Raw genomic sequence first — 20,159 nt, 5'->3', positions numbered from 1 at the left:
GTCAATGTAATAAACACAAGTTTAAATGATAATTAAGAAAGCTCTGGTCCAAAACCACAACAAAACATCAAATCTCAGACAGCAAACGGCTCCCTGCACAACAGACGTTCCTGTCGTGAGTGTCCCAAACACGCTGCATCCTGACGTCCCGTTACCTAAATATCGAACCACAGACTCCAGAGGTTTGCGGTCCACGGGCTTCAGCGGTGAAGGCTTTTTCGGCTTGTCTGGTAACCGCAGGGCGCCTGCAGAAAACGGGAGGGAAGACACACATATTTACGAGAGTCGCTTGAGCTGCAGACGGTTTGCCACAGGAAATCACTGCGACTTCTCACTGCAGGCCGAGTTTTTACACCAAGAGGCCATTGCTCCCGTGACAAGGATTGGAACCCTGATCCCCCAACACATCACTCTATCTGCGCGCAACAGCGGAAATGGTGTAAATGTCACTCCCTTCATACTTCCGTGTGAGGAATGAGTGTTTGGCAATCAATCCACCAGAGGGCGCAACTGGTCAACTGCCTTCAAGTAGAGTACAGTTCTTTTTATATAGAAAAAGAAACTCAATCATTATAGTAACTAAAATAACAATGAGCGAAGAGGTTGCACTGTGACAAAATAAAAATAACGATAATAACAATCCAGACTGAGCCAAACAAGACTTCTACATTTCCTTCTTACATTCTGCTTTGATGGCTGCTGTGTTGACGGGGAGGTAGGGGTGCCGGGCCAAATATCGAGGCCGGATGATCTCCTGGCAGAGGCGACGTGCCACCCGCGTCAAGGTGGTGGTCTGCAGGTAGAACGCCTGCCGGGTCTTTACTGCAAACTTGGGGCTGCCGCTGTGCCTCAGGGGCAGGCCGTGAGGGCTCTGCAGGAACAGACACATGCACACTGCGTCTATGATGGGAGCTTGAGACTTGACATTATGATCACACAGCAAAAAAAAACAAAACATCTGGACTGGATCGATGTCTGGAATGGATCCGTTGATACCAGAAGGAAAAGTGGAGCCACCTGGAACGATTCCCAAAACAAACCAACCTTTTAACACTGCTCAGACTAACGTGAGCCTCAGAAGTCAATGTAATGGCTCCCAATTAACTTCAGTGCTGATCAATAAGATTCCGTCATCCGACTGTCAACCAGAGTACTTAAACTGATTTTTCTGCATACGCCATGAATGTGTAGCACCGTATTTTACTGTGTGTTAGCAAACTCTTTGCAACCTTCAAATAACTTCCAATTCTACATGGGTGCTGGCACAGTGTGAAGACTTTACTACCGATAGAGCGGGTTAAAGGAAACATTGGGCAACAAATATAAATCCTATATTTCCGTAGCTTGGATCCAGTAGTATTTGCAATAAGTCAAAACACGGCTTCTAAGAAATAGTTATTCTCTAAAAGTGTGCATTATTGTCTCTTTTTTTCCAAAGCCAGCTTTAAAAAAGCTTTAAAAATTGGAATTTAAATTCATGTCATAATTTTGCACCATCTTCAGGCCAGACTGAAAAACATCCATCAGCATGAACATTTTCTCTTTAAAAACAGCGAAAGAAAATCACAGTTTAACACAAATATATCAAAAACCAACTGAATAAGCTGAACATTCCTCAAATAAAATACATACCAGTGTAGCTTCATTCTATATTTGTCCCAAATATTGTAATATTTCAAAGGCTTTAAAACGCCACAGATATTGAGGTGCTCCAGCAGTGTGTTTTAAAGCATGGCCTCGTACCAGGCTGCTGCGGTTGGGTCCGGGACGCTCGCCGTCCAGCCTCGTCGGCATCTTCAGGCCGCCGTACTTCTTCCAGTAGGTCCAGCAGGAGGCACACAGGCGACACTGCATGTTGGGCGGTCCCCACGAGTACCACTGGTAGGAGCTGCTGGCTGCGTTGGATGGACACAGAAAAATAAGATATATAGTGGACCAAGGAAGAAGAAAAAAAACAAAAAAAAAAACTTGCAAGAGCAACAATCTTGTCAGATGTAATATGTATATATAAAAGATAATTTTGTAAGCCACCGTCTCTCTGCCTTTTTGCCTCATTTATACATTTTACAAGTGACTGTGAGCTTCCGGCAGGTAAAAATACCAGCACAATAACACAATGGGTGCATTTAGCCCCACACAGAGTATTGTCGAGGAGAAAAAGTCTTAATTGGACAGGGGACTGAATCAGATTACATTTGTCTTTTCTAACTAATACATGGATGATGATTATATTGTTAAACTGTTCTGCTAAATCAAATAAAAAGCTGATACTTTTTGCTTCTGCTACACATGTTTTATGACGACACACTGGGATGTGGTACATCATTAAATAACTTACAAAGAGTTAAAATTTTTATATGTGTGACAGAAATGAGAACCATGTTTAATTCAGAGTTTCTGGCTTAGTGTTTTGCTGATGACGACAAGATTGAAATTTTAAACTTAGTTAGGTGGATAAAGCGATGTAGAAGATGGATAGATGGGTAGATGGACAGCCTTGTTGCCTTTACTGCTTTGAGATATTAAACATCCATGGAGCCCAATCATTAACAAGTATGCATCGTATGCAAGCACAGCTTATAGCTGTGTCGTATTCATAGGATTGTAAATCACACTTTTGAGCAAGACGAAAAGTCAGAACTTGTAAATGGTGTGCTTTTACTTCATGCACAAATAGTGGAGTCCACAAGCAGTGGCGTCTTCTAAAGATGAGAGCACCTGTGAATGCCAAAGCAATTATTCCGCATCCATGAGGTGCAGTAGAACAAAGTTCACCGGGATCTTGCTGAATCACCATGTTGAGACTCTTATTTCGGGACACGAAGACACCGCAGGTATTAAAACGCCACCGTTTTACTCGTCTGAGTGACTTACTGTAGCAGCTCTCGCAGGCTCGGCCCAGGCCGGGGGTCGGCACCGAGCCCGGGGGTCCCGGGACCGCAGCGCCCACGGCGCTGGGGGCGACGGCGACAGCGACGGCGACGCCCGTGGCTCCATTGACCAGTGCTGGCTTTACGTTGTTACTCAGCTGGTTCGGGTTTGGCTTGTTACTAAACAGACACGTGAGCAGAGGCAGAGTCAGTGTCGGAGCACTAAGAGAATAGAGTACATTCATCAGCCGGCTGCTGTTGGAGACAGCAGTTTTCCTGAGACTGTACAGGGAGTTGTGCTGAATACTAATACAGTGAAAGGAGAGTCTGTGCGAACAGCAGCAACTTTAATGTACCAGACATGCTACTGCAACTTTCTGAGCCACACTAACTTGTTCAATATTTCATGACTTGTACTAAAATCCATGAATCAAACACAAGATTTCACACAGAAGCTTGATTAAAAGTACTCACTAGTTTGGGATGTAAACCTGCTTCAGTTTGCTTTCTGCTTCAGCTGCTTTTAATCGTTTCTGAAGCGAAAACAGTTTCAGGAGCACGAGGAGAGAGAGAAAAAAAGGAAAGATCCAGGATTAGGCTTAAATAGATGCAAACCACCATGAGATGTCATTCTGGAATCATTTCCATTTGGATGGAAAAAGTTCAGAAACAATTTAGATTTTTATGTAATAAATAAAATCCCTTGAAACTATTTAAATGACCCAGCTAAAAGAAACCAAACTGCTGAGGAAAGACACTGTAAATTAAGAAAATGCAGAGAATTAGAAATCGTTAAAGTTAAATAACACTCATTATTTATTTGATTTGTAAGTCAGACTTGTATAAAAAGAAGTGAAAGCATTATATTCCAGTCACCGACGACATTTAGCATGTGTACTTCTCATAACCATGACTTTTTTTCTTCACATTCAAGCAAACTACCATAAAGAATGTGCTCATATAATATTCATCACAGTGGCCTCCAGGACGTGTACAGTATGGTTTTCCAAACAGACCATATCAATAAGATATTGTGGAAAAAATGAGCTAACTCACTCACTCGTCGCACATTTATGTGATAATTCTAACAACTCTAAAAATCAAAGTAAAACCTGTCTGCTGAATATAAATTCAGATAATGACAGAAAGTGACAGTTTTACTAAACCCCTGCTGGATAATGAAAGCGGTTACCTGCTGTACATATCTATCTGTGGTCTTCCACATGTAGTAATACTCGATGATACTCGTCAGAGACTTCCAGGGAAGCTGCGGGAAGAGAGAAAGGACCAAAAACGGTTACTGGGTCTGAGGTTTATTAAAGCGGTGGCAGTAGATATTCGTAGATTACATCACCAGACGAGGAGCGAAAATCTTGATGGAGGAAAGGAACAGGAAATTAGTCGTGAAACAATTAGCTGATGAAATGATGAAGCGATTCAACGGAAAGGTTATTTGCAATTAACTTGATATTTGAGGAACGGCTTTAATTAACTGCGAAAGTAAGGTCGAGCTCCACCTTCTCAAATTAAAGGATCGGCTGTTTGCCGAACGCTAAATATCAGGTTTTTTTTTTTTTTTTTTAAATGTTTCGTAACCCGAACACAACAATATCTGATCGCTGCTGTGAAAGTGTCTTGTAACACACTAAAGTAGCAACGTCTTCCGTGCGTCTGGACGTTGCAGGGAGTATATCAGAGGCTGAATTGCCACGCTCGCGTTCAGAAGTTTGAAAGGCAAATGAGCTGTCAAGTGCTGGCCCCACCCATGATGGTGGTGTGGTCCCGCTTGAGGAAAAAAAAAAAAGGCCTGAATAGAAAGGAGAGCTTGAAGGCACTGACGGCCGCTGGCCACCAGGTGGAGGAGTGACGCTCGCGGTGAAACGCTCAGCACAAAGAGAGGGAGAATGGTCCACAGGATCCTGCAGCGCCATTCTTCTCCGGCTCAAAGCCCAGAGGAGTGTGAGCAGCGGCAGCAGAAGGGCATCTTTCTGTTGGTTTCTGGCTGTCCTCCACAAGAAAGACAACATGCATCCGAGCGTTCACGCTCCTGACCACGGTTGCTGGCTGCAGCGCCGCTTTACAACACTAGTGCTTATTGTAAAAGTTGCATAAAGGCTGAATCAGCTAAGTCCATATGTGTGGCGCAGGTGCTCAAACTCTGAATCCGAGGTTTGAATTTGAGGTGCGACTAAGAAGAATTGCACAACTCCAATGTAAACATACTGTCCTATACCGGTAAAAATATATTCTATTGAATGCAACTGTCGTAACTCTTCTGCATTTGACAAATATTACACCAACGGCCGATCCGGGTTCAAATCAAAAGATACAGACGGTATTATTTCCCTCTTTCTCCATGGTGTTCAAACTGTGAGGTTACCAAGTTGGTAAACAAAGAGTCTTTCTCCTCCCTGCGGATCATCAGAAGCTCCCTCGTCCCTGCCTCAACGTCTACTTACTCTTGGTAGTGGCTTGTGTTTCCATTTACAACATCTGAAATGATGTGACGATGCAAGTGAGCTGGGTTTGTTGTCCATAAATCTGCTGTATCAGAATCCGAACCGACATGAAGGCCCCTGACTCAGCACCCTCTGTGTACTGACCACGTTTACGCTGACCCACCAAGTAGGTGAGAAGCCAGTGGGTTGATGGATCAGTGCTAAAACAACATTAAATCCTAATTTTTTCCTTCTAATTTTCACTGAGCCGATCCAGGCTGATAATCATCCTCACCTTCAGCAGCACCTAAATAATTAAAATGGAGCAGTGAAATTAGGTTTTTAATGACTCTGGTGATATTATGGGGGAAAATTCGAGAATTTAGTCAAGCTATGAAATGCCTTTGTCTCAACGATTACTGCGTGAATCTTTTGTCTCTTTGAAGTTCTGTTACAAGGCTTATTGTTTCTCTATTTCGTGTCTGTACGTCGCCCCCGTTCACGGTGACCTGGCCGATATGAAAGTGGCAAATAAGCCGCAAACGAATCCCCTGCATGCACCCGGAAGCGGGTCCCTACTCACAAAATCCTGCTGGATGTCGGTGAAGTCTTTGCCGTATTTCTCCAACGCCTCCTCGAACAGGTTGGCCTCCGAGGCGCTCCACTCCTCCATTTCATCCCTGCAGAGGACGGGCCCGCCCTGAGGCACCAGTGCTGCGATGGCCCGAGTCATGTCGTAGCCTGTAGCGTGGAGTGTGTCCATAGCGTGGAACTGAACACAGCACGGAGGTCGGAGGTGAGTGAGGACGCGTGTGTTCCAGACCAGTCGTTTTCGGCTCTATTCAAGTGACATGTTTGACCGCATGTGGAAATGGTTCCTTTGTTCCGCCGGTGGTATTTCGATGAAGCCTCATGTGCGAGGCTCTGGGCTGTGTGTGCGTGTGTGTGGGGGGGGGGGGGGGGGGGGGGGGCTTAGAGGCCTCCCGTCCATGTTTTATATATGAGGATGAGATCTAGGGCAGAATAGACCCACTCCGGGCGTTGGGGGGGGGAGACGCGTTTGTTAGAACGACTACACAAAGGCCTCAACAGTCCATAAAAGACGAGCAAACGCACATACTGTTCTTTGATTCAGCGCAAGTCTTCTCTACTACACGTGTGATGTGATGCTGATTGAACCCTGCACACTCGTTCATGGAAATCTCACCAGGGTGATGTCTCTGGAGGCTGCAGCCGCACTCATGTGGAGGCTGGGCTGCCGGACAGAACTGCTGCAGTCCAAAGCTCTTGCGAATGTTCCTACTGACCTGAAGGACACAGATATGACAGAGAAGGTGATGTAAAACATCTCAGATTATCCATCATGGACTATTAGGCAGAGGAGAAAAAAAATCTACTAAACCAGCGAAGTCAACATTCTGCTGCTTCCTGATGAATAAAAATTTCTATCTCCAAATGAAGCCAGGGAAATAATGCACCTCTAATGAATTCATGCTTAAAAACTAGAATTAGCAGAAAAGATCTAAAATGCTAACATCGAAGGCAACATTTAAATGATTTTTACTGTACAGAGGCATTGCGAAAAAAATGAAAATATCTTTGAAAGGTTACATATATTGTCTATCGTTTCGACATCTTTAACATAGAAATTAAAGTTTCAAACATTTCTACATTAAAATTGTGGTGATTTTGACATCTGGCTAAAAAACTTTTTTTAAAACTGAATGAGACATCTGAATGAATCAAAAATATAGGGATATTAAATTTTTTAAGAATAAATTTCCAATAAAATTTGTTGAGATGCACCACTATACTCTCATCCCGACGAGAACACTGGACATGCATCCATGCGGCATTACTTTGTAAGGTTCTTTTTTTTTCTTTTCGTAAACGGAAACTTGTAAAAGTTTTAAAGATTTATCCTTTTCCTTTCATAGGTTTTAAATTCATAGTGTTTCATAGTAATTAAAAACACAATTGCATACCAATTATGTATAAAATTGGTTGAAAATTGTGAAATGGTTAAAAACAAACAAAAACAACAACAATACAAAAACAGTGTAATTTTTGCCCAAATATTGCCCTAAATGGCCTAAATTTGATACTTGAAAGGTTATGCGACCATATTGCTGCAAAAATTTTCACAAAATCTAGAAATCCCTTACAAGTAATGTAAAATCGCACCGCTATTCATTCATGTAATGTGCAACGGTCAATGATTTACTATCGTCAGTTTGGGGTAAATTCAAGTCAACTAAATAAATGCTTGGTTGAAAAAAGGTTTCATGGAAGAGCAAAGCTCAGAAATTGGGCCACAAACTCAGATTATGTGGTTTGAGGCCATTGTATTGTAGGTTTTATAGATGTTTTTGTCAATGGAAATGCTCCTGATGTATCAAAACCTGCAGAGTCTTGGTAGCACTCACTGTTCTTTCTATTTTTGTTGCAGAAGAGCTTTCAATTGGACTACTATCGTGTACTTCAAGGTGACAAATATGATCCCCGTTGAAGAAGCGGTTTAATGTTTTGGACACTGAAGGATGCGTCATGCCCTCCTGTGTCGTCTGCCCGGCGTCTTTTAATGCAGGTGATTGATGTTGACCTCACACCTCGGTAACTTTACCGTGGATAAATCCCAAAGAAACCCAAAAGGCTTGCAGGAAAACAGTTTAATTTAAGGTGGACTGACCCATTTACGTTTTTTTCTTCGTTTTGAATATAGAGCCACTGCATAAACATCGAGTGGAGGGTTGAGGTTTATGAGAAGTCCCGTCAACGCTCATGTTGCCAGACGTAACAGCGGGAGTTTCATCTTCACAGGTTCCCCCTTCTTTTCTATTAATTCGTCCTGTACTGCTGCGGGCGTGCGCTCACTTACCGAGCGACGACTAAAAACTGGTCGATCTGTTTCTCTGTGAGCGAGCTGTTGGGGTCCCACACCTTCTCCTCGAGTTTCTCCAGATCTCTGCAGTCCGCCTCATCTGAACAGAAACAAACACACACACAGATTATTCTCACACAATGCCCAAGACCACCGCGGTTCCTCAATACATGCACAGAGAGTTTGTTAAAGCCCCAAACAGATCTCACTTTGACTATTTTTTTTTTTATTTTTTTTAAGAGTCTTTTTTAAAGTAGTGCCTTGTGTGAAGCTTTAATGAATCCCAGAGTTGAAGAGGTGGGACCTGTCAAGACGCCAGCCTGTAAGCAAGCAGCCAACCTGCCTAACACATGTACAAGAATTTCATTAACATGGGTTTAATTAGAGAGCTTATTGTCCCGCAGTGCCTTAATTGCAATTTCAGAGGTTTTCCACCTGCTAAGAATAAAATCCTGGCAGAACACTGAGCCCTAAAATCTGGCAGTGAAATAGTCACTTTTGAAAATGACTGTCTGCGGAGGTTATTGGCACCAAAAGTCTGAAAATATGTCAGACTGTTTGAATAGAAATCATGACGGGTTTCAACAATTCCGAAATGTGGCAAAGCAAAAAAAATTATTAAATGAAACTGTGCAAGGTAGAATTGCTTCACTGAAAATTAAACAGAAAGGTAATAAAGCTCATTTGTGTACTGATAAATAAGAGGACAATTTCAAAATAGTACAGTGTAATGGAAAAGTTTGTTTGTCTTAGAATTTAACAGTGAAACCTGAATGTTTCAAATCATTTACCCAGTACATAAAACATTTCAAACTTTGCTTTGTTTTGAATAATTTGGCCTAGAAAGAAATCCATCCATGATAGGACAATCCCAGCATCCACACGTACAGGATGAATATACAAACTCCTTGAACCAGGTATATTGTCAAAATATCAGAATATTCCGTTTCAAAAGATCAGATCTTATCACAATTAAAACTTGAAAAAAAAAGGTTCAATAATATTTCCATGTTTTGAGACGCACCTGTCTGTACTTATAGAGTTTATTTTCTATCTGAAATCATAAATAAATTGAAGAGAGTGATAATCAGAACCACTGCCAATAAAGCAGTTGTTTCTCTATGGGGGACTGCAAATTCATCATTTGGGCAACAAACAGGCAATAATGTGATGTTTTAAATGCTGTGACTATACATAACCTCAGAGCTGCACTGTGATTGGTATGGAAGTGTAGGTTAGTTGATATTCCCTCCCCTAGAATATCACTTGTTTAAGAAAAAACCCCCAAAATGGATGCAAGTGGGCTGAAAAGTCACAAAAGTTCATGAAATGTTCCCGGAGATTTGAGAATTTGAAGGGTTCTGGCTCAGACGGTTCTACTCCTGCAGAAACGTTGCATAAAAATCATCAGTCCCCAGCAGGGTGAAGGGCTTCCCCGCAGGAGAATGATAATGTGCTTTTCTGCGAACGCGTTGTTACAGGAACCTGTGTGGATCAAGCCAGCCGAGACGGCAGTCTGCCGTACCTTCTTTCAGGAGGTCGGTGATGTCGGCCTGGTATTTGTTCCCCACGCGGATCTCCCCCTTGTCCGCCAACAGGGTCTTTTGTTGAGGGTCATACACCAGAGAGTAGAAGAAGGCATCCTGGGAAAACGCAGACAGCAGAAAGGCGTGAGGAAAGAACAGCCAAAGAGTCGGGGTGTATCATTCTGTGAGAGCGCGTTTGCCTATCCCCCCCCCCCCCCCCCCCCCTCTACTACCGGTCTCTCGTCTCCTCATTACTGTACGTGGAGAGAACATTCTGGGTCAACACGTTGAATAATTCATCTGGAAACAAGAATCTTTAAACTTATAACACTCATTGCGATAAGGCCCTGAAATCGAAGACGCCGTCACGCTACTGGGCACAGAAACCGGGGTCCACACGTACCTCTCTATCCAAGTAGGATTTGAGGGCTTCCGTCTCATTCAGCAGCGTCACGCAGCACTTTCCTCTGGAGTCCGGCGAGGGTGCGAAAAGAAACGAGGGACAAAAGATTGGTGAGAAAGAGTGGACGTTTAACATGTGAAGCACAGAAGAGCCGTCAGGACTTCGGAGTCCATGGGAGAGCTGGTTACATAAGTGCGAGATGAAAGCTGCTGCTTTGGCCCCGACTCCTCTGCAAGAGAAGCTGCGACGAGAAGGTGTTTGTTGTAGGATGCAGCTCAGAATCTGCGATGATGATATTGATTCAGTTCCAGGTTGGGCCCCGGCTGTCATTTGACGAAAGCCGGTCCGGTGTATTGACACCGACGGCGCTCGTCTCCCTTCCCCTCGCCGCCACTGTCGGAATTCAAATTATTTACCAGCTAATTAGTCATCCCTCCCGAGCTTGAAGCAAACACCGCTTGGCAGGGTGAGAGAATTCAGACACGTTGCGCAACCTTGCTGCACGTTGATGTTGAGTTTAAATTAAAAAACAAAACAAAAAAACATATATGTCCTTAATATAATCCTTGGCGAAACAAACTGCTCTTCAGTGTATTTTTACACGAACAGATGTCAATTTGCTCGTCCTGCTACTCCTCAGACATGTCAAGTAATAATGTGGTAATGATTAGGTGGGCATGTCTCGAGTCAACTGACGAGGAATGACGGGTCTATATGTAGAAACATCGTTCTCATCACTGTGACAGACCAAACAATGCCAGCCGTGTAAACACTTGCGGTTTTAAATATTCACAGCTTGAATAATGTGGAACATTGAAATCCAGAAGATGTAAATGAAATCCAGCCTAATTCTCTTTGTACTGGCTGTTCCATACATCCACAATCTCTAAAATAGTTTTTATAGGAGGAAAAAAAGAATGCACTTTTCATGTGCTGGATTTAAATAGTCTTAAAATACTTTGCCGCTGCAAAGTATTTGAAATCTGTACTGCTGTTGAGTTCCTTTCTTTTGCTCGTATTCATCAACCACCTCACTGAGCTTCAACACGCACTGCGAGCAAAACTTGTGAAGATATCTCAAAACATTTGGAGGGATTCACCATTTCCTCGCCCTACTCGCGATGAGTCACAAACATGTTGCTCCAGTGTTCAACACTGCTCAGTCGTCTTTGAGGACCGAGGCCAAGAAATGAGAAATGAGCGCCGAGCCTTCAGCGCGTCAGTCTCGTCTTGAAGCAGGTCAAGGTCCTCACCCAGCAGCTTCTGCACCAATCTGAGCTTCATCCCGTTTGACATGTGATGACTAAATGATTGCAGGACTGGAGAGATCCTGTATTTATTCCGTCAAGAATTCTCAATCATCTCGGTTAACTGTTGGAGGACGGTCACGGGACATTTGTGTGTCCGTGCTAAAGAGTCACGACTTCACCGGACTCGTACAAGTGAAAGGGAAGCTTTTCGAGTGACACAGAAAACATCAATTACAGGCATATTCACTGGGTTTGTGAGCTCAGAGTTCCTCATATAGCTCGGGTGCAACGACTTGTTGGAGATACAATAAAAAAAAAAAAAAGAAAACAACCAAAAAAAACAACAATTAGAGGGACTCACTAAATGTTTATTTTGGAACTATCAAAATATTGTCTGATGTTGAGCGACGATTGTGAAAATATCAAGCAGATATTTTGTCAATGTTTAGTCAATATCACTCAGATATCGACTGAATATTGTACAGATATTGAGCCGTTACCGTGTAGATGTTGAGTGAATAAAGTGCAAATGTCAAGCCAATATTCTACAAAAGTTGATTCAACATTATGCAACTATCGTCCAAATGTTAAGCTAATATTGGGCAACCGAATATTTTGCAAATGTCAAAAGTCATGGATGCACAGAATCCCCCCCAAGGGAAGAAAGTTTTGCGGCTATGCTTCATAACGGATAACCACTTCTTGTAGCTTTATTTACTTTGAGGAAATATCTGCCGAGGTGTCATTTCTCTTGCACGCTTTCTTTTATATGCTGTTATATTTTTTTTTTTAACAATCTATTTTCTTCAATAAACACAGACTGGTGCTGTGTAAAGTCATGCTGCTATTGACACTGTGGTGCACTATAAATGTCACAAAAAAAACCCAAAAACATCTTTACATGGCGCACATCTTTCTGTTACCACTCATCTCCATAAAAACAAGAATGAAATAAGATTTTATTTTGATTACAGTGTAACCGTCACTCCAGTCTGTGCTGGCTGTGATCACTCATCAAAAACATGTCAGCAAGACAAGACATGAGGTCTTTTTCTATCAACTCATCCTAAATTGTAAGTTTAGAATTGATCTCAACTGTCAAAATAGATTGTGTATTTAAAAAAAAAAAAAAGGAAATTATGATGAAACTGGGATATAGTGACATATAGTGAGGTATTTTAAATGCCATTTTTGTGTAAGTGAGTGGGTTTAGTCCAACAAAAATGAAGAGAAGCACCAGTTCTGTAAACGGGAGGCATGATGACAGTGTAGTGGAGCGCACCTGATGTGTGTGGCTGGTAACGACTCCAGCTGGCGGGACAGGAAGAGCTCTCGGTGCCGGAGCTGGTGTTTCTGTTTCTCGGGGAGATCCGTCATCTCTGGATTCTCCATCTCTTCCTCCAGCTCCCCTAGGTGGCAAAAAGGAAGGGGAGGGTAAAGGTCAGTTACACCAGGCAGAACAATGGCGCCCACAGGGGAAGGCGGTCGGGGACGCAGATGTAATCGCTGTGGAACGACACACACACACACGCACACACACACACACACACTCTCCCATCTCAGGTGCACAACAAGCACGGCACGAAACACCAAAGTGCACAACTTGATGAGCTGGAACAATGAAGTCCCAGGGGAGAGCCAGGGGAGCAGATATATACAAAAGGTATTCTACATAAATATTACAGTCTTTTGTCCACATGAATGATGTGTAACCAAACAAACGGGACCCTTACGTCTAATTATGCATTCCTGCGCTTTATAGTTGAGGTTTCCCATTTCTCTTGGCACCCTCAGGATTCCCCTCCCACTGTGGCTCTGCAATATTACATTTCTATTACCTCTTGTATTTTAAACACGCAACCTCCAATAACACTTTAAATACATAATTGTTCTGCTGGGAGGGGTAAAGTAACATTCTCTTATTCCTTTGATATTTTAGAATAACTCCAAATAACATAGAATATTTGTAAGCTGCCCTTTTTGTATATATTTTTCTTTCTTTCTTTTTTTGCTTTAATCAATATGAAAAAATGGTGTCTTAAAACATTAGAACATTTTATATTATCAGCCGTTTTTTTCCTAATTGGAGGACATAAAACAATCAGAGGAGCTGAGCGGTATCTGAACTATTCATGGTGGGGATGTAGACATCAATAATTGCATTTCTTTTTTTTTTTTTTTAAACAGAAAGAAAAGAACATCACAGGGAAAAAATGCAAACTGAGCCTTGATTTATTTGCAACATTTTTCCATTTCTCACGCAAGGTTTTCTACTGAACCGTTAGTCGCCTGAGTTTCTTTAAGAGACTTGAGGAAATATTCTGTGTACGTCCTCATAAAGAGAGGGATTTGATCACTCGGGGTTTAAGATATAAATTGTATCTATATAACAATAGATCATATGAGATGTGGTGCTGAAATAGAAATACAATGGAATAAATCGTGGGGTTTTTGGTTTGTTTTTGCTTTGATTGTATTAGTTATTAACATATATTGCAATATTTTAGTTCGACGGCAACTTCGTGGTCAATACTTGACAATTTTGTTGAGTAAAAGAAAACAATGAGCGGTTTACATGCACATTAAAAATCCAATCATGGCCCAATTTCTGGACTTATCCCATTGTTGAAGTGATTACTCAAACAGCATAATGTGATATCCTTTATCAGATAATTGCCATTATCTGATTGTGTGAAATCAGATTAACACACCTAGATTACTTCCCATTAGTACGGTATCTTTATGCGTTTCATCTGATTCATTTAAGTCTATTATATATGCGTATTTGCAACTAATAAAAAATAAATGGGAGGAAATTGAAGTGAAGTAGTCATAACGCAACACAAAAAGCAACAATCATGAGTGAAGGGGGGGGAAACGTTCATGTAAAATGAAACGAAAACCCGAAGGATGGACAAGCTAAGACCATATGAGTCAAGGCAAGACCAAGTGTTTTGTTAACAGCAGGAAGTTTGAGTCTTATGGACTGACTTAACTGACTCGCTTGGCAAAATTGACTTTTACGTGTGAAACCGGTGGAATTTCCTTCTCGCGCCATGAAGCTCATGAAACCAAAATTCAATTTGGGGTGTTCCTGCGTATTGTCTTGGTGACCCACAAGCCAGAAAAAGAAGGGGGGGAAAAAAAAGAAGAATGAATGAATGGGCAGAGTGACTGCTGAGGAGATAACGGCTCATTTGAGCGGGTCATGTGTCTGAGTCATTCCTTGAGCACAGGCCCGGCTGCTGGAAGACAACATCCCCACCGCAAATTCCTCTCCTCGTCTGTGGGATGAGGAGATGCGGAGGGAGCGAACGGGAGACGCGCGGGGAGAAGAGGGGAAGAGGAGGGACGACGGGGAAAATAGATAAACAGAGAGGCAGATAAAATAGCCCAGGAGAGCACCGGGGGGGGGATGTGTGACAAAAGTGATAAAGAGAAAAGGAGCATAAAATGAAGACAGAGAGACATAAAGACAGCCAGAATGACAGAGCGTGAGGAGGAGGGGGAGCAATAGAGAAATCAGTGGGGAGAACGAGAGGCGGAGAGAGCGAGAGGGAGAGAGAGAGAGAGAGGAAGGAGGCCGATGAGAGAGCAGAAGTGAAACGCAGAGTGAGAGAGCAGTCGCTACGTGCTCCAATTCATTTGGAGTTTCATTAGAGGAAGCGAGACAGAAAGAGGGAGACGGGGAGCAGAACAAAAGCAATCAAGGGATTTTCAGGAGAAGAGATGTGTGGCCAAAATCAATAAGTACTCCTTCACTCCCTCACTCTGCCCAGCACTCAGCACCCAGCAGACACACTATCAATGCCCAGGCAGAGAGAGAGCGAGAGCGAGAGCGAGAGCGAGAGCGAGAGAGAGAGAGAACTCCATCTTCTTCCATGTGAAAACAGCAGAACCAGAGCCAAGCTCCATGCAAGAGAAATACCAGGTTTAATCAAGAGGCATTAAGTATATTATGCACGAGTGTATACTATACATGACATACATGACTAGAAATGTGTACACTGGGAATACCTTTCTATTTTTTTTTTTTTTTACACTTTATAATCATTCTCAATTTGAGGCAGGGTTGGAAAATTATTTTAAATCACAAAATCTTTTGATGAACAGCAGATTGTGAGGGGTAGTGTACTGGCCAGTGGGGAATAACAATCAAAACAAGGCTATTATGCGGGTATAAGACAGATAATTGATTTCATTATAGAAAACAATCTATAATTGCCAAATTAGTTTTCCTTAAGAGTTTCATTTTTGCAGTGTAAAATCTGAATGTACCTGCAGTACATCTGTTGATGCTGCAACCTCTTGGGAACATCTTGGGGAGTATACCCATAATGCACTTTTGAGTCTGTCATTGCACACCCGGTGATTTGGACGACTACACATGTTCACATTTAAATGCCAATGTTTAAATGGCGCTGCTCTCATTTTAGGTCATTTTAATGAAGGTTTATTCATCCCTAAGAGGCAACTCATGAAATCCCCCAAGTATAATAGCAGGCTGATGCTACTTGGAGCACAAGCAACACCAATCCAATTACAAGTGTCATGTAAACACTCCCGGAACAGAGAAGGTGATCCGATCAGAGTCCATGTAAGTGGCACATCGATTCCATTTCCAGATTCCAGATCTGTTAAGTGATGTCACAACATGCCACCTCATGTGTAGAAAAACAGCAGTCAAAATGCACAAACACTGCACATATTATCTCTTCTTGATCACATTCTGGAGAAAGAGCGTATTTCCTTGGTGCCCTCCCTCATTGGTCCAGCCAGCAGATCCACCCTTCGGTAGTGGCGGGCTTCAGGGTGAAGCGGGATCATGAGCACATGCCACAAATAGACGCAAAGCACTATGGGACTGATCCCCTGACTGAATCAGATGATATTCTTGGTGCCTATGAACCCGATCACTTCAATCTATGAAAGAGTTTAATTAAACCATGTCTATGGACTTATTCCTTAAATTTCAAGGTGCATCAGTACAACCCCCCTCCCCCGCCCCCACAAGATTGAATTGCACTCTGAAACACGACACAAAGCAAAGAAACTAATGACAATGTAAGTTCGTGGTCTGTTGTCACAAGCATCCAGGACTTCCCCGATTAGCAGACGCAGACAGCGCTGCCCTTTTTGACGCTCCCGTTCGCAGCTTAGTACAGACTCTTGTGTCATGCTGCTCCGATTAACAAACGCAAAGTTAACTAACAGTGCGATGGATCGATCACTCATCTGCTGAGCTGAATCAGACACATCCACACACACGCACACATCTCGCCATCCATCTAGTCACCGCGCAGCTGCTGCTGGGGTTCCTCGCTTTTATAGACGGCCTGTTAGTAAAGATGTGACTCAAAGCCAGGGGAGAGAGGATGACATGCAACAAAGCACAGCAGTCAGATAAAAAGCAGGGGCGCTGCGGTTCATGGTCGGCTCGCGATTGACCGGGATGCCTCAACAGAGGAAAGCTCAAATATTCTCTCGTTATACAGCAGGAGAGAAAAAAAAAACAAAACACGAATGTTAATGCTTTGGAATGTGCTTTTTTTTTTTTTTTGCATTATTTTGTGATAAAATGGGATCTGATCTGTATTCATGTCACAAGTACAACAAACTGAGGTGGAGATCCACTTTGGACCAATCCCCTTCAAGCTTTGTAAACCATGCCGTGAGAACAAGATGGAAGGCAATAATTGTTGAGCTGCATGAAACTGGATGAGGTTTCTTTATATATTCTCTTGTCCAGTAAGACGATTTGTCTACTAATGGAGACGAACCAATACTGTGGTTACTCTCAAGTGGCTCACAGGCAAGTTGACGCCGCCAAATCCACGACACAGGATGCTCGGTGAGGTGGAAAAAAAAAAAAAAAAAAAAAACGCCCAACATTAGCCGCTTCAAAGTTGAAGAAATCACAAACAAATAAAGCAAGATATTTACCAACATCACAGGTAAATAATCAAAGCTGAATTATATGCACAGGAAACACAATGTGTGTGTGGATTTAAGAGAACATTTTTTAAGAAAAACATCAAGATGATGAAAATGTTTTTTCCCCCTTGTTTATCAACCGTAGAGTAGAAAACAACATTTTAACAAAACCTCAACAAATTGTGTTTTATACAAGTAAAAAAAACAACGACAATATTTTCATGGTCTTATTTATTGTTCCTGTTTATGCGATTTGTCCCATTTCCTGTCGTGATTCAGTTGCTTCTTTCAGGGGTCGCCACTGTGGGTCATGTGACCTGCATGTTTGAATTGGTGCAACTTTACGCATAAACTGTACATTTGGGAGTCCGCTGCCTTACTCAGGTCACGGTGGGATTCAATCGGGCAAGCTTCCCGTTACTTGTAGCCCAACGCTGCTGCCCCCGTTTCAGGAAGAATCTCTAATCCATTTGAGTTCGAAGAACTGAAAATGACTGGTGAGAAATCACAATATAATCTGTGATCAGTGAATATCGAGGGCTGAGCTCTTGGATGCGAGTCACCCTGCTGCTGTGTGGACATGCCGTGCACACATCCAGGCGCACGGGTCGGATTATGTAGTGGTCCAGAAGCAGGCTGGCCCTTCCAGTTGGCCCCCCGGCAGCGAGTCCTTCGGTTGCAACTCAACTCCCCAACCTCTGCCGCCCCCCCCCCCCCTCTCCTCCGCCGAGCCAATCTCCTGCCGGTATACTCTCGACAAATTGCCTCTCCATCTCACCTGTCCCAGCCAATTATCAATTATTGATGAATGGGTCGCCTTACTGGGTGGAGAGACGGCGAGGGGGAGGTAAGGGAGAGGAAAGAGGAGGCCTCGGGGCGAGACGAGCACTGCTGACTGTTATTACCTTAACAAACTGACTGCCCCTCTATGATATGGTGGGTATTTATGTTGTGACGGACACCAACAGATGAACTCCATCATCACCCGGAGAGGAAGAATAATGCTTGATCAAAACTGCGGATCAGTCCATATAAAATCCATACCACCGTGTGCTGAACTATCCTGTCCACATAAGCAGCGCTTATTTTTTCTTCTGACATTTCTGGACATTTTGACGCCAGCTTTAAGGTCCCACGTTACACACGTAAGCAAACAAACAGCAAAGATTACGATTTTCTACAACTTTCCTCCTCACCAGAGGGCACGGTGAAGATATTTCTTTCCATTCTCGGCACGCTCTAAACAAGAACGAGACCGTCAGGAACTAGAAAAACAAGACGAGGCAACGCGAGCGTGCCAATCATCCCCCCCCCCCCCCCCCAACTTTGCATCATGGTGACAAAGAAAGCCAAACGCTGGTTTGCATTCACTGGAGTTTTCCTGGTGGGTTTGCCCTCCGGCTCCGACTGCAGAATCCCACCGTTCGAGTAGCGCACGCCCTAAACTCACTAAACTAAATCGCACTTTGGCAATCCCCTTAGGGAAATTTCATTTTTTCCTCCCCCACACTGACCAATCCTATTCCAAGGATGTTGAGGCGCAGCTCCGGGGAGCTGATGGCGGTCAAGGGTCTTGCTCGGGGAGCCTCAGCGGGGAGCTGTCAGCCGTGGGATTCAAACCTGCGAACTCTGGACACCAAGTCCGCTTCTCTAACCTTTACACCGCAACTGTCCAGTCCTGAAGCTCTGGGTCCAGCTCCATTATGTAACATGTGAATGTACGATAGGAGTCAGATATTACAGAGCGATTGGGAATCAAGATCAACAGAAATATTGAGTCGATTCATTTTAATTTATTGAGATGGGCATTTGGACTCTTTTTCCCCTTGTTGTGTACAAGTAGTACCTGAAATAATGTAGAGTGAGAACTACATTTTTCTGACACCATGTAAGAAAAACAAAAACATCATACCATAGGGCTTCCTACCAGTGAACCTAATGCTTCTTCATAATCTGTACTTTATGTCTGTTGTGATTTTATTGTCTCAGTAGATGTATTGCCAATAAAAGTAAAGTGCTGTCTTTTATTTACTGACATAACCTGGTTTTCTGAAAGGGCTTTCTCCAGCTGTGGGGCAGGGTCATTCACACACACAGTCGACAAATGCCGGTGCCAGCAGTTGTAGTGAAATGTGTTTGGAAGCAGGAGAGAAAAGTGCTGAGCAGCCAGCCGTTTGTAAACATGAGGATGAGAAGGGGGGAAAATATCACACACGTTGTCATGTACTCGAGCTACCTGCTTTTATCCAAATCTAAGGAAGCAGTCTGGCTTCCTGAGTGGATTTAACCGCAGCCAAAGATGTTCTTATTTGAAAAAAAAGACACAAAAGCGAAGCTTGACACATGATTTATGACCATCATAACACCACCTTAACACCATAAGATATCATATAAATATTTACAAGTGACAATATTATTTTTAGTTTGAGTTTCACTTGGGTGTGAAAATCTGCAGAACGCTCTGAAGTCTTTTCTATTGCTGTTGGTTTCTTTAGACTGATGCTGGGTTTAATGTGTCCCATCGAAAGACCCGTTTACGTAACAATGTTTCAAGTGAAAACAGACTTTTTGCATTTTCACGTCGGAAAAGTTTCGCCTTCACACAGCAACGTTTTGAAAACGGAGTCCCTTTACACAGAAACAGCCGACACGCTGAAAACGATGTCGTTTTCATGCCAGGCCACGAGTTGATGCCGTTTGTTGTTTTTGTAATGAGACCACACACACACACACTCACACAGAGAACAATACCCTATAAAAACATTGGCGGGAACAGACCTTCACATTGACAGTCAACCAAGTTGGGATTGTTTTTACAGGCGACTATAAAAACTACTAAGTCTCTCGGAGAGTATCG

At 42.9% G+C, this 20,159-nt stretch overlaps 1 protein-coding gene across 2 annotated transcripts in view; it reads right to left on the bottom strand.

Moving 5' to 3' along the window:
* mta1 (metastasis associated 1) overlaps positions 1-20,159 on the bottom strand; it is a 44,358-nt gene that overhangs the window by 5,288 nt on the left and 18,911 nt on the right. For both annotated transcript variants that reach the window (XM_080512264.1, XM_080512265.1), the window contains exons 4-15: positions 12,651-12,777; positions 10,119-10,182; positions 9,715-9,832; positions 8,187-8,289; positions 6,516-6,615; positions 5,892-6,080; positions 4,063-4,137; positions 3,345-3,403; positions 2,875-3,050; positions 1,744-1,895; positions 682-871; positions 156-245 (exon numbers count right to left, since the gene is read on the bottom strand). In XM_080512264.1, coding sequence (XP_080368390.1) covers positions 156-245; positions 682-871; positions 1,744-1,895; positions 2,875-3,050; positions 3,345-3,403; positions 4,063-4,137; positions 5,892-6,080; positions 6,516-6,615; positions 8,187-8,289; positions 9,715-9,832; positions 10,119-10,182; positions 12,651-12,777 — 1,443 coding nt within the window. The remainder of the gene's footprint in view (positions 1-155; positions 246-681; positions 872-1,743; positions 1,896-2,874; positions 3,051-3,344; positions 3,404-4,062; positions 4,138-5,891; positions 6,081-6,515; positions 6,616-8,186; positions 8,290-9,714; positions 9,833-10,118; positions 10,183-12,650; positions 12,778-20,159) is intronic.

Source organism: Blennius ocellaris, assembly GCF_963422515.1.
Source record: "Blennius ocellaris genome assembly, chromosome: 17".
Classification (NCBI taxonomy): domain Eukaryota; kingdom Metazoa; phylum Chordata; class Actinopteri; order Blenniiformes; family Blenniidae; genus Blennius; species Blennius ocellaris.
This window is presented reverse-complemented; position numbering and strand designations above follow the sequence as displayed.